The sequence below is a fragment of the Peromyscus californicus genome, unplaced genomic scaffold (assembly GCF_007827085.1).
Source record: "Peromyscus californicus insignis strain IS unplaced genomic scaffold, ASM782708v3 Scaffold_2__1_contigs__length_46816999, whole genome shotgun sequence".
NCBI classification, from domain to species: Eukaryota; Metazoa; Chordata; class Mammalia; order Rodentia; family Cricetidae; genus Peromyscus; species Peromyscus californicus.
In genome coordinates this window covers 40,428,469-40,443,119 of record NW_026294540.1, presented here as the reverse complement: position 1 = coordinate 40,443,119, position 14,651 = coordinate 40,428,469, and the positions used below count along the sequence as shown (strand labels likewise).

Sequence of the window (14,651 nt, the reverse complement as noted above, 5' to 3'; positions counted from 1 at the left end):
GGAGCGTGGCTTCTGAAAGTTTTCCACTCGCTCCTGTGTATGCCAGAGTCATTAGTGGCTGGAACTAGGAAAACAGATTGTGAGCCCAATGTTCTCTGAGCTTGTCACTCTCAGAGCAGGGAGCTGGCTGTGCTGGCATTGTGACCCACCCCCCCCACCCCCCCCACCCCCCCCAACACCCCCCACCCCCCCCACCCCCCGTCTTCCCGGGCGGGTGAGCTCTACGGGGTGGTGGTGACAGAGTGTGAAACGGTTGTTCTTGCTTTTCTGTTAGGTCTTGAAAGGATACTGCTTCCAGGGAAAGGAGAGTATCTGTGTAGGTCCTGTTTGGCTTGGGGAAAAAGTTTGGAAGTTACCTAAAAGCTGGAGGGAGCCAGAAACGACTGGTTGGGGGTGGAGTTGGGGGTGGGGGGGGGGGGTCTATGGAGCAGTTAAATGCAGGTAGCACACTGGATGGATTCTTTCTGCGAGGCTGAGTTTTAAAGCAGCTCACTGAGCCCCTCTGTGACCTTGGCAGGGAGCACAGCATCATTTTCCCCACAATCAGGAGCTGTTCTCGGGCCATGCTGCTTTCCAAACTCATTAGCTGGCATTAAACATGCTTCTTCTACGACAGGATACATGAGAGCTGCCTGCCAACTCCTGACCCCCTTTCCCAACCCACTTCATTCCCACTCACTTTAGTCCACAGCACATCCCCTAGGCTGTTCCCTTGACTCCAGAATTCCCTTGGGCTCAAGGGCTTTCACACAATCGCATTTCATGAGATTTTCCTTGTTGAAGGTTTTTCTTGGTGAGTGCCTCGCTGTGTGGAGGGCCTCAGCTGTGATTCGGCTGCTGTCCATCTAAGTGTCTCTGATTGGTGAGAACGAGTGTCAAGCTTTTCAGCGCACAGTGTGGCCACAGGACAGGGGAAGAGTGTTCCGCTGATTAACGTGGGAGCCAGGAGGCCTCAGACTTCTTGCTTGGTTCTTGTTAGCCAAAGAAATGACAAAGTGATTTGAAATCATGGCTGGCAACTGAAAGTAACCACGGTTGCATCTAAATTGGTGGAGAAGAAGAAAAAAAAATGATTTGATAGGCAGTGTTACATTGGGGTAAAAAAAAAATATGTAAGAAATACACAGACCAAGGAGTGATTTTAATGGCGTCTATTTTCTCTGTTGGCTACAATGCCCAGCCATGTAGGAGGCAAGTCAGAAGTTTCACTACTTGGCTGTTCAGGTAGAGCTTGGTTAGTCAGTAGAATTGCTGAAACTGGTAAGAAAAGAAAACTCCTTGGCTCTTTCACGATTCCTTACTAATCCTGGGAGAGAATGCACCTCCTACAAATGCACGGGATACTGTCTGACATGGAGGCTATTTCTATTATCAAGTGATATACAGGGGAAGTTGTCTAGCATGGAAAAGCACACAGGGAGTCTGGAGCTGGGCCATTACAACAGCCAAGAAGACCAGCTCTCTTGACTGCCAAAGAGGGGTGCCATTGATTAGTTAACTTTTGCCACAGAGACCAGAGTAGCTGACAGAAACTGAGGAAGGGTTTCAGGAGGTCCCGCCCATGGTGGCCTGGCCTTGTACTCAGACCATCATCATGGTGGCAAAAGCCTATGGGCATGGCTGCTCCTCACTTCACAGAAGACAAGAAGCAGAGACATAGGCAGACATGGATAACGCACCCCTAAGAAACCTCTACTAGTGACCTGCACCCTCTAGCCTAGCCTACCTCTTAAACCCCCACCCCGAACCACACCACTGCTCTGGATTAACACTCAATACTTAAATCTATGGAGGACGTTTCATATTGAAAATATAATGGGGGCCAAGTTCATGACCCCCTGCATCCTTCCTAGAGTGGCTAGGACTCTTCAGGGTCCTTCCATACTACTGCATTGTGTGACAGGGACCCAGCATATTTCTGAACGAGTGAGTGTGTGGCATTCCAGACAACACTAAGAATTCCAGGGAAAGAAACTATCAGGCAAGGTCAAGTTCAGTGTGAAGTAGTCTGGCTGCAGCTGGAGCCAGGGGTCTGAAGCCAGACTCCAGTGCACACGATGATTAAAGAGCCCTGCAACAGCTTCAGGTCATTTTATGGGTCTGTGGCCTGCCCAGTGATCACCAGCTTGTGCCCACTGATGGAAGAAGAGCCCCTAAACACTTGTAACACAGAATGCCTTGTGACGGCCCAGAAGGGAATGTGGGCACTAGAGAAAGGCAGGAGTCTTTGGAGTGTGTGGAGAGATTATCAGGATGTTTCTTGGGCTAGGGACACTTCACATCAGATGATGGAATACAGCCGAGAAGCAGCGTTGTTCTTTTACTCTGGAGAAAGCTAAGAATAACTTTCATCCAAAAAACCCCTTTTTATTTCTTTTTTGGTTTTTTGGAGACAGGGTTTTTCTGTGTAGCCCTTGCTGTCCTGGAACTTGCTGTGTAGACAGACCAGGCTGCCCTTGAACTCACAAAGATCTAGATCTAGCTGCCTCTACCTCCCAGTTGTTGAGATTAAAGGCATGCTTCACCACCACCTGGCCTTTCTTTCTTTCTTTATTATTTATTTATTTTTAAGCCATGAGGCACCTGAGGAACTCTTCCCTTCCCCACCTAACCTTGACCCTCGGCACTTTGGGGAACCACTGGTTACTCTTGTTTTAACTGAAGAGTCTGTTCTGGTTCCGATCATTTTCCCTGAAGACGGGGTGAGTGACTGTGTCTCTGCCCCTGTTGCGTGTTCTAGGGGGAATCAGGTTTAGCAGCTGCCAACAGCACATGTTTGGCTTTCGAAAACCGTGTCATCTCCTGGCTCGCCCCCACTGAGCAGAGTGTGTCCCAGGAGACAGCTCTTGTGATGACGCTTGTCACTGAAACTGCCCAGGTCCTAATTGGATGCCTCATGCAGGGCAACAGCCTTGGAGCTGTTGCAAGATTTAGACTTCAAAGCCTTGTCATGAAGCTTACAAGAATATATATATATATATATATATATATATATATATATATATATATATATATATATATATATGTATGTATGTATGTATGTATATATATGTATGTATGTATGTATGTATATATATTCATATCTCCATCCTTTGGGGGAAGGAAAGCTAATTAACTGAAGGCTCATTACCAGGGCAGTCTGAGGAAGGAGACTGGGATGGAAAAGAGGGTTAAATTAACCTTCAAACAGGTGGGATTTTCTTTTGACCAATGGTGTCCTGTTATTCCTATTCCTTCTGCCCCGCCCCGCCCCTGAGGACACATCACCAGAAGAGCCGGGAAAAAGTTGACTTTCTTGGCTCACTCTTCTTTCAGCATACAAAACTGGGACAGTCGGTTTCTTATGGCTCTATTTAGCTTCCTTATTGTGCAGACGAGGACCCTAAGTAGAAAAGATGGCCGGGCGGTGGTGGCGCACGCCTTTAATCCCAGCACTCGGGAGGCAGAGGCAGGCGGATCTCTGTGAGTTCGAGGCCAGCCTGGTCTACAGCGCGAGATCCAGGAAAGGCGCAAAGCTACACAGAGAAACCCTGTCTCGAAAAACCAAAAAAAAAAAAAAAAGAAAAGATGGCTGAAGTATTCCGGGGGTATTCTGCCTAAAGGGCCTCAGCCTCCCGATCCCCACTCCACAGGGCTCTCTAGTTCCTGTCCACCAAAGTCCTAATGGGGCTCTCCATTCTGCTGTAACTGGACAGGACCTCCTTTATACCAGGTACTCTACCAGGTACTTGATAATTCAGACAGCGTCCTTCCCTCTCCAAGTCAAGTTGGCTCATTACAGAGTGGAGAAAGATGTGTATTAACAGTCACTCTAGCAAAACATAATGGGCACCACAAAAGATACCCTGCTTCTTAGTGCTTTGGGCAATCATCTCTCTGGGGTTGAAGCAAATTACTACCCGTGTTTGATGGCTCATGTTGGGAAAACCACAGGGCTTGTAATGGTCTTAGAATCATATAATGGCTCCCGGGGAATGCTCCAGGCCGCACGGAAGTCTGAGAAAGGGCCCAGTGTTTATTCTTTAGATATGAGGCATTGTTTGACCCAGAGCAGCTGCCACTGTTCATCCTTTTTGTAGAGAGCAGAGGGGATGACCTTGGTGGCGAGAAGGAGGGCGTGGAGCATCTTGGTCATGAAACAGTAAAAGAAAACTTCCTGGGTTTGGTATTTTCTCCCTTCTGAAAGACTCTATGGCAAGGGGAAATGGCCACTTTCCTTCTCTGAATGTTCTAGAAGCTTAGACTAGTATTGAAGGATGGGGCAGGGATGGGGTGGGGAGGGCTCAGAGACAGAGGAAGGGACACCAGAAATGCACTCACTTGGCCTCCTTTGGGGTCAGTCCATTGCAGAATCCCTTCAAAGATGCAGGCCTTGCATAACACGTCCAGCACGGCATTTCCTTCCTGGAAAAGCCTCAGACTCACTGTGGGCTTCACAAACAAACTTCTTCTATTGTAGGCAAATCGCTCGGGAGAGGGGCCTTCGGCAAAGTGGTTCAGGCATCTGCATTCGGCATTAAGAAATCGCCCACCTGCCGGACTGTGGCTGTGAAGATGTTGAAAGGTAGGGATGTGTAAACGGACGCCGTGGTCTGGCCTTCAGTGACCTTCATCTTTCTGCACCCGCTACATGTTGGCGTAAGATTAACATAGCCTAGGAACAAACAAGCTATTTCTGCTCCAGCCAGGGCTCCTTTGTTCCAGGACTTTGAGATTCAGCTACACTAGCTCAGGATTAACCTTGTCAATGGAACAACCTAGAACTGTCCATAGGAAAATGATCTCTGTCATCCTAAGGTCTTTCTTTCCTCACGTCTCAGACGAGACCCCTAAGGGCTTACGTCTATTGTCGTCATAGGTTCAGAAGGCTAGGGTCGTCATCGTCCACTGCGGTTGTCAGGAAACGGCACACTTCACAAATCCCAAAGGCTCAGCCTGGGTTTGCCCTCACTATAAAGAGAAACTAAAAAGCTAGAGAAAATTAGTTGATCAAAAAAAAATTTTTTTTTTGTTTTTTTTCGAGACAGGGTTTCTGTGTGTAGTTTTGGTGCTTGTCCTGGATCTCACTTTGTAGACCAGGCTGGCCTCAAACTCAAAGAGATCCGCCTGGCTCTGCCTCCCAAGTGCTTGGATTAAAGGCGTGCGCTACCGCCGCCCGGCCTCAAAATTTTATTCTATGATGCTGTCAAGCCCTGCCCATAAAGCATCTCTTCTTCTTCTTCTTCTTTTTTTTTTTTTGGTTTTTCGAGACAGGGTTTCTCTGTGTAGCTTTGCGCCTTTCCTGGATCTCGCTCTGTAGACCAGGCTGACCTTGAACTCACAAAGATCCACCTGCCTCTGCCTCCCAAGTGCTGGGATTAAAGGCATGTGCCACCACCGCCCGGCGCATCTCTTCTTTATAAAGAACAACTTTTTAAAAAACAGTTCCATCTTTCCCTGAGAGGTGGGAGGAAGGACCAAATCACATCGTGATTTCCGACTGTCCGCAGCAGACAAACTGAAAACCAGACTCAGGGAGGAGCGTGCAAGGAGCGTGCCAGCCCCACTCCGCAAGAGTCCGACGTCCTTTGCAATGTAGGAAGGCTTCATTCCTTCCTGTGTGATGACATAGTCACGCCGCACCTCACATCAGGATTTCAAAACCAAGAAGGAAGCAGACCAAAAAAAAAAAAAAAAAAAAAAAAAAGCCCCAGGGCAGTTCCGGCTTTCCCAAACCTCCAAGGTGGTAGGGGAATTTTGTATGTTCGGGTTTTTTTTTTGTTGCCCAGGCTGGCCTCAAACTTCTGATCCTGCTGTCTCCACCATTTTCTGCTGAGGGGTGTTTGAGGCCCAAAAACTTGTGTACATAGCTCAGACCCCAGAAAAGCAGAGATCTCCAAATTCTCATTCTTCCTGTCCTGTTGACACCATACTTTGGAAGCCTCGAGTGAGCATGTTTTTTTTCTACTTCAAAGGGGCCATGTTCATCAGTGGAAGACAGATGAGAGTCTATAAAGGAAGGAGAGAGAGGCTGGACAATACACACAACCCAGGCTAGAGTGTGCTCTGCAACACAGTGGGGTGACTATCCGTCACTATTTGGTTTTTTTGGTTTTTTTTTGTTTTTGTTTTTGTTTTTGTTTTTCCGAGACAGGGTTTCTCTGTGTAGCTTTTGAAACCTGTCCTGGAATTCACTTTGTAGACCAGGCTGGCCTCAAACTCACAGAGATTCACCTGCCTCTGCCTCCTGAGTGCTGGGATTAAAGATGTACACCACCATCGCCCGGCTCTTTTCAAAATTTTTATTGTTTTTGTGTATGTATCTATGTGTGTGCCTGCTTGTGTGCATGTGTACTACATGCATGCAAGCTGTCCACAGAGGCCAGAAGAGGACATCTAGTCTCCTGGACATGGAGCTACACATGGTTGTGAGTTGCCCAGAGTGGGTGCTGGGAACTGAACCCAGGTCCCTTGAAAGGGCAAGAAGCACTCTTAACCACTGGGCCACCTCCCAGCTCCCCCCACAATAAGTTTTTATGTATGTTATAAGGAACCAGGAGAGAGGAGTTGGAAAGTTTCCAAAGTACTGGATTTAGTCACTCCACACTCTAGACATGTCCTGGACCATACCATACCCCATAAATACCCACAGTTATTATGCTCACCTTGCCATAAGGACTTTGCTTGGGATAGACTGCCCAGATGATAGGGCATATTTCTGTGAGAATCCATCAGAGCCAGCACGATCCTCTACCCCTGGATTCTGAGAAGTGATAGCAGCATGGTCGCTACTGGGAGAGCATCGGAGTTGGCACTTTAGCAGAATTAAGCTGAGCCATCTCCTCTGTTTTCATTTTTCAAGACAGGGTTTCTCCGAGTAGCCCTGGCTGTCCTGGATCTCACTCTGTAGACCAGGCTGGCCTCGAACTCACAGAGATCCGCCTGCCTCTGCCTCTCCGAGTGCTGGGATTAAAGGCATGCGCCACCACCGCCAGGCCTGAGCTGCCTTTTCTATCCACAGTCTCGTGAGATGCACAGTGGTACCCCTGTTGCAGATGAGGAAAGGAGGCTCGGAAAGGTTGAGCTGTCTGAGCCACAGACCCCAGCTTTTTCTCCTTGCCAAACAGGGATAACTTCATCAGGAACTGTTAAGTTTAAGGGAGAAGATTCTAACTTGAGATTGTTTTCAAGGCCAATCTCTTCTTCGTAATCCAGACATCATATGTGGAATATATCTGTAAATCCAGGGCTGGAGAGGCAGCTCAGCAGTTAAGAGCACTGGCTGCTCTTTCAGAGGACCGGGGTTCAATTCCCGGCATCCACACAGTAGCTCTCAACCGTCTGTAACTCCAAGGGATCCAGTGCCCTCTTCTGGCCTCTGCAGGCACTAGGCACACATGCAATGCACATACGTATGTGTGGTCAAAGCACTCATAAACATGAAACAAAAATGTAGCTTGAGTTTTCCTGCCTGGCCCACAGTCAGGACAAATCTCTATCACCTGCCAGTCCCACAGCCATTCAGACCCGACCAAGGAAACACAGAGACTTATATTGGTTACAAACTGTATGGCCGTGGCAGGCTTCTTGCTAACTGTTCTTAGAGCTTAAATTAATCCATTTTTATAAGTCTATACCTTGCCACGTGGCTCGTGGCTTACCGGAGTCTTCACATGCTGTTTCTCATCGTGGCGGCTGGCAGTGTCTCTCTGACTCAGCCTTCCACTTCCCAGTTTTATTCTCCTTGTCCCGCCTAAACAAAAATAAATTAATCTTTGTAAAGGCATCTTGTTTCCGTTGTCAGCATTGATAGAAAAAGATTTTTACAGCATTCATGCCATAGAATTCCTAAACAAGAAACCAGTCCCTCAAGCTTTCGTGCTTAAAGTAGTTTACTCTCTATTCCAGAGGAACTAGAAAAGGCACGGTGTCAGACAAAGGACATAGTCAAAAGCCCTTTCAGTGTGTTCCCAAGCTAAACCTTCAACTTTTTGGCCCTAACACTCAAATGAAAAAATGCCCAAAATGAGAAAACTAATCACACTGTTTATTTATCAGAAAATATTTGTTGAGCAGCCACTGTAAGCCGACCCTACCCCAGCGAGGCTTTTGAGTTTATCTGGTTATTATTAAAAAATGATTCCGTCTTATAAAGTACTATATCCATATCCACCCCAATGTTAAGTACACACACCTTTGACCCACTTCCAGGACTCTGTCCTACAGAAAACCTTGCATACGTGCACACTCCCGCTCAGGTTGTCTATTATAGCTTTATTTGTAATAGTTACAACAACAACAACAACAACAACAAACCACCCCGGGGCTGGGCCAGAGGTTTGGTCTGTGAAGTGCTCGCCACACTCTCATGAGGACCTGAGTTTGAGTCCCCAAAGCTCCAGATCACAGAGAGATCCTGTCTCAAAACACATGGTAGACAGATCCTGAGGAATGACACCTCGGGTTATCCTCTGCCCTGCACACACATGTGCACGTGCACATACACACACATGCACACACACATACGCACACGTGCACACACAACTGAAGGCTATACATGTCAGAAGAAACATGTTAGTCTATTAAAAGAAGTGAAAAGAAGGCCGGAGAGCTGAGTAAGTGGTGACAAGCACTTCTCGCCCTTGCAGAGGATCCGAGTTTAATTCCCAGCACTCACATCAATACAAATAAATGAAGCTGTTTTAAAAACAGGAATGAGAAGAATTCCTGATATTAAAGGGAGGGATGAAACAATTAGTGTGTTGTGTGTGTGTGTGTGCATGTGTGTGAGTGTGTGTATGTGTGTATGTGTATGTGAGTGTGTGTATGTATGTGTGTGTATGTGTGTGTGTGTGTGTATGTGTGTGTGAGTGTATGTGTATGTGTGTGTGTGAGTGTGTGTGTGTATGTATGTGTGAGTGTATGTGTATGTGTGTGTGTGTGTGAGTGTGTGTGTATTTACCATGAAAATCAGAGGACAACTTTCAAGAGCCTGTCCTTTCCTTCCTCACATGGGTTCCAAGGATTGGAACTCAGGTCATCAGGCTTAGCAGCAAGCTCCTTACTCACTGAGCCGTTGTGCCAGCCCTCAGTGAGTGTAAGTGCTTATGGAAAGGTCTGAAAGCTCAGACTGTCGGACGGGGCTGCTTCAAGTCACTTGCGCTTTTCACTCTAGAACCTCGGACTCCTCACGGCACTTTTTGTTTTTATTATTATTATTTGCCTTTTGACTTTTGGTGCTGAAGGCTTTGCATGTGCTAGAGACAGGCGCTGCCACTGTGCTGTAACCACCTCCATGCACAAACGTGCAGACACACACACATGCACACACACATACACACACACACACACACACACACACGCACACACGCACACACGCACACACGCACACACACGCACACACGGGTCTCCATACTCTAATTCATACTGTTGTAATATTTTACAGCAACACTTTTTAGTGTTTTTATTTTGTTTTTATTTTTTTATTTATTTTTTGGTTTTTCAAGACAGGGTTTCTCTGTGTAGCTTTGCGCCTTTCCTGGAACTCGCTTGGTAGCCCGGGCTGGCCTCGAACTCACAGAGATCCACCTGCCTCTGCCTCCTGAGTGCTAGGATTAAAGGCATGCGCCACCACCGCCCGGCCTTTTTAGTGTTTTTAACACACCTAAATTATCCTAAAATTATGGATAATAGGAACAAACAGGAGGAACTGAATTTAGACTATTGGTTTGGGTCTGATACAACGGGTTATCGCCAAGCATGAAGTTAAAGTTGAGGGGGCAGTTAAGAGCACTTGCTACTCATGCAGAGGACCGGGGTTCGATTCCCAGCACCCACATGGTGGCTTGCAACTGCCTGTAACTCCATTCCAGGGGATCTGGCTGGTCCCTTTTTCTGGCCTCTACGGATACCAGGCACAGACATGGTGCAGGCACAGATACCATACACATTCAAAAAAAGAAAAAGAAAGAAAGAAAAAGAGAAAAGGTGGTTAATATGAATCCTTGTTGCCTGAGATAGCCTTTGAATTCTAGGCATGAAGGAGCCTGTGGAGAAAATAACACATTTTGAAGCATTTATAGAGGCAGCTGTCCTGACATTGCAGAGCCCCACCCCCTACTCCCCTTCCTCCCTGGAGACCCTCTAGAAAGGGGACTGAGAAGAGGGGAGGTGTGGGTGGACCCCCTGCCTGAAAGGTTCTTGCCTCCCCTGTGTCTGCTGGAAGGGAAGCCTCTGGAGGTCATGAGGTGGCCATCTCTGAGTCAGCACAGTGTTGAGCACAGGCAGGCCCACTGAAAGGAAATGTCCAGTGACTAACCCCACCAACACAGCGGGCCTCTCCGCAATGCAAAGGATGTTGGCTCAGGAGGGTAGGAGGGATGCAAAACAGTCTGGCCGTCTGCAGAATGTGGGGAAGCTAATGAAGCCACCCTGGTGAGCCATGACAAACAAGGAGGGCAGGAATGCCGCCTTCAGGGCGGAAGCAGCCCCATTGTCCCCTACCCTGACTCTTCCTTGCTTCTTACACAGAGGGGGCCACGGCTAGCGAGTACAAAGCTCTGATGACGGAACTCAAGATCTTGACTCACATCGGCCATCATCTGAACGTGGTGAACCTCCTGGGAGCCTGCACCAAGCAAGGAGGTAAAAGAGAAAAGGGGGGGCTTTGCACAAGCTCGAGGGGCGCTCTCAACTCACACAGCTCCCTCCCCTCACCCCTGAGGAAATGGCCACCCAGGGCTTTGGAAGAAAGTCACTCCCTTGTAGATCTCTTTCCCCGGATTCTAGGTCAAATGGCGCCTTGTTCCCTTAGCATGACTTGGGGGAGCGGGACTATGAGAGCATACATGCTCCCTGCAGCTTCACTGCAGCCACAACTGGTGAAATCCCAAGAGGAGGTGACATGGGAATCCACCAGAAGGGTCCCTCCCATCCGATCAGCCATCAGGACAGGCCTTAGCCACTGACAGGGAAAGGAGAAGGGCTGTGCTGCAGACCGCTGGGCCCAAGCATGCCCTCGCTGAGTTCTCTTCCTCTATGGCAAGGTTAGCACTTGAGTGTAGATGTGAACAGATGTGTAAGTCAGGAAGGTGCTGAGGAGTTGTACACAAAAGGTCTTCAGTTTCCCAACACAGACAACAGAGGTAGAGGAACAGAGGTAAAAAAAGGAGGTCATGAGTTGGAAGAAGAGCTAAGGGAGGCCATAACTACAGAGTCCTAGTGAGCCAGACAAGGCCCCCATAGCTTCTAACCTTGAATGAGCCTTCTTCGAGCATCTGCCCCAGTGACCACATCTGTCTGCCTCAACGCTGTACCTGTAAGATGTAAGCCCCTGAGACCGAGCAGCTGGACCCGGCCAGGTCTGCTCTTTGGTGGGGAGACCCCAGCTCTCAAAGAACTTCCTTTCTGGGACCCTGAGGGACAAGGGGGTGCTATCAGGATTCAAAAGCCAGGAAAGTACTGATAGTAACGGAAAAACCACTTTACCGGAGGGACAAGCTCCACCCTCCGGGAGGCTCCAAGACGCAACAGGTACCTGCCTGGTACTGTCCCCACACAGGCCTGAGGAGTTTGTTGGTAACCAGCTGCTAGACTTCATGGGTCATACCTACTTCGACCTGGAAGTAGTCCTGTGCTATTGGGGAACAGTACAATGGAGGCATCCATGGTACCACCTGAGGCCTTCAATGCAGTGGGTAGAGAGCAAGCAAGTGTGCTCGGAATAAAATAGTCAGGATGGGGGAAAAAAGAGAGAAAATGTTATTTTGTGGCGTGACATTTAAATGTCTGTGTTCATAAAACTTTATTGGAGCAGGGCCATGTTCTTGGTGATATTAACAAGGGCCGTTCCTATGCTCCAGAGGCTGAATTGAGTAGTTGATTCATGGCCTCCCAGTTGCACTCGTAGGCCCTACACATAAAGACAGGCTGGTCTGAGGTCTCGCGGGCTGCCTGGAAGCTGTCACATGGCTGCCCCACCTGGCATGGTTGAGCATGTGCCCTTTGGACCGCAGGGCCTCTGATGGTGATCGTGGAGTACTGCAAATATGGAAACCTGTCCAACTACCTCAAGAGCAAACGGGACTTCTTCTTCCTCAACAAGGTAAGGGTTTGTCCTCCTGTGGCTGGGGCTTCTGGGTCCTGACCCCAGTCCGTCACTGAGGGAAGTCAGGGCGGGGCCCCAGCAAGGACGACAGAGAAGCACTGCTCACTGGCTCACTGGCCCGGGCTTGCTCAGCTGCCTTTCTTATACAGCCCACCTGCCTATGGGTGGTAACAGCAACAACAAACCCTCCCACAGACCAATGCGATGGAGATAATTCCTCAGTTAAAGCTCTTCTTCTCAAGTGGCTCTAGCTGATGTCACATGGACAAAAACTAGCCAGCACAGGACCTTAAAGGAGGAGCTGTCTTTAGTGGCAGCCATTGCTTTACCATATAGCCTGGTACACATAATTCTTTTGGGGGAGATGGGAGTTGAGTAAGTCTCACTGCTTAGCCCCGGCTGTCCTGGAACTCACCATGTAGACCAGGCTGGCCTCTTGTAGAGATCCACCTGCCTCTGTCTCCCAAGTGCTCTGTGTGTGTATGCACGAACGTATGTAGGTACAACTTACCCATGTGTGAAACCCAGGCGTCGACAGGGTTTGTCTTCCTCAATTGCTTCTCCATCTTAGTTTTCAAGACAAGGTCTCTCCCTGAACCTGGAGCTAGGCTGGCAGCCAGCAGGTGCCAGTGATCCTTTTGTCTCTGCCCCCCGCCCCCCCAGAGCATGAGGGTTACAGGTGTGCAAAGCCATGGCCGTGGGTTTTGTTTGGTTGTTTTTTTTTTTTAAAGATTTATTTTATTTATTATGTATACAGAAGAGGGCGCCAGATCTCATTACAGATGGCTGTGAGCCACCATGTGGGTGCTGGGAATTGAACTCAGGACCTCTGGAAGAGCAGTCGGTGCTCTTAACCTCTGAGCCATCTCTCCAGCCCTTCTTTTGTTTTTGAGACAGGGTTTCTCTGTGTTGCCCTGGCTGTCCTGGAACTCACTCTGTAGACCAGGCTGGCCTCGAACTCACAGAGATCCACTTGCCTCTATCTCCCAAGTGCTGGGATTAAAGTCGTGCACCACCACTGCCACCCGGCTTCTGGCTTGTTTTTTACATGCATGCCGGGGATTGGAACTTAGGTCCTGATGCTTTCGCAGCAACTGCTCTTACTCGGTGGGTCCCCCAGCCCTTCAATAAACCTGACCCACTAAATCATGCTGTGCCATGTAATAAAAGGAACATCTCAGGGACTGGGAATGAAGCTCAGTGGTAGGAAACTGGCCTGGCTGGTAGCAGGCCCTAGGATCGATCCCCAAACCACACATACCACACACACACACACACACACACACACACACACACACACACACACACGAATTAGGATCGATCCCCAAACCACACATACCACACACACACACACACACACACATGAATTAGGATTGATCCCCAAACCACACATACCACACACACACACACACACACACACACACAACACACACACACACAAGAATACCTGGGCCAAGACTGGAGGACACACAGTCTTTAAAGCAGCATTGACTCTAAAGAAGAAACCATTTATTCAAACATTGTGATGTGTTCTGCGGTACCTTGCTGGGTCCCTCCCCAGGCAGAAGAAGTCCGGGAGACAATGATTGACAGTGTTAGCCAGTCACCAGCGACATCAGTGAGGAGTACCTTGGAGGCAAACTCTCTGGCTGCAGAACCAGACTGTCCAGGATTAAATCCTGCGTCTCCTCTCAGGAAACCAGGTCTTGAACAAGTTACTCAATCTCTCTGTTTCAGTTCCTTGTGTCTTAAGTGGCGCTAATAATAGAACCCGGGATGGGACTGTTGGGAAAACGAAACCCTTCCCTTGAGTGATTAGTTGTCGCCTTTTCGTCATCTTGGGTCCCCTGGGATGTTGGAAGATGGGGTGTCGCTCAGTGGGAGAATGCTGAGCTGGCGTGGGTGACCCCTCCTCTGCGCTGGAAAGACAGAGATGAGTCAGAGATAAAGAGAGGGGCACAGGGACAGACACCGAGTCAGTTGAATATAATTGGCCCACACGGTGGATGGACCTTCAGACTTGTAAGGATGTGCCCATCTCTGCCATGTAGGGAAGAGTGTACATAAATCGAACCACAGGATACAGCCAGGTGTCGTGGTACATGTCTGCAAGCCTAGCTACTCTAGGGGCCCAGTGTTTGAGATCAGCCTGGAAAACAGAGTGAGACCAGGGCGGGAGAGACGGCTCAGCAGTCAGAGGTCTTTGCTGCTCTTCCAAAGCTCCGGAGTTCAGTTCCCAGCACCCACATCAGGCAGCTCACAACTGTCTGTAACTCCAGCTCCAGGGGATCTGTTATCTTGCTCTCTGGGGGTATCTGTGCTCAGATGCACAGACCCAAACACACATAGGTACACATAATTTAAATAAGTATAGACATACATACAGAGAGAGAGAGAGAGAGAGAGAGAGAGAGAGAGAGAGAGAGAGAGAGAGAGAGAGATCCCGTCACAAAAACAAAACACTGGCCAGCTGGCCCATTTTTTTTTCATCCCAGACTATGATTTTATCAAAGACATAAGTGTTCCACCAGACTGCCAGGAATATATTGCATACCCCTCCCCTTTT

At 48.6% G+C, this 14,651-nt stretch overlaps 1 protein-coding gene across 1 annotated transcript in view; it reads left to right on the top strand.

The window, feature by feature from the left end:
* Positions 1 to 14,651, top strand: part of Flt1 (fms related receptor tyrosine kinase 1) — a 168,350-nt gene that overhangs the window by 126,620 nt on the left and 27,079 nt on the right. The window contains 3 exon segments of the mRNA XM_052754536.1: positions 4,460 to 4,564; positions 10,510 to 10,623; positions 11,994 to 12,082. Coding sequence (XP_052610496.1) covers positions 4,460 to 4,564; positions 10,510 to 10,623; positions 11,994 to 12,082 — 308 coding nt within the window.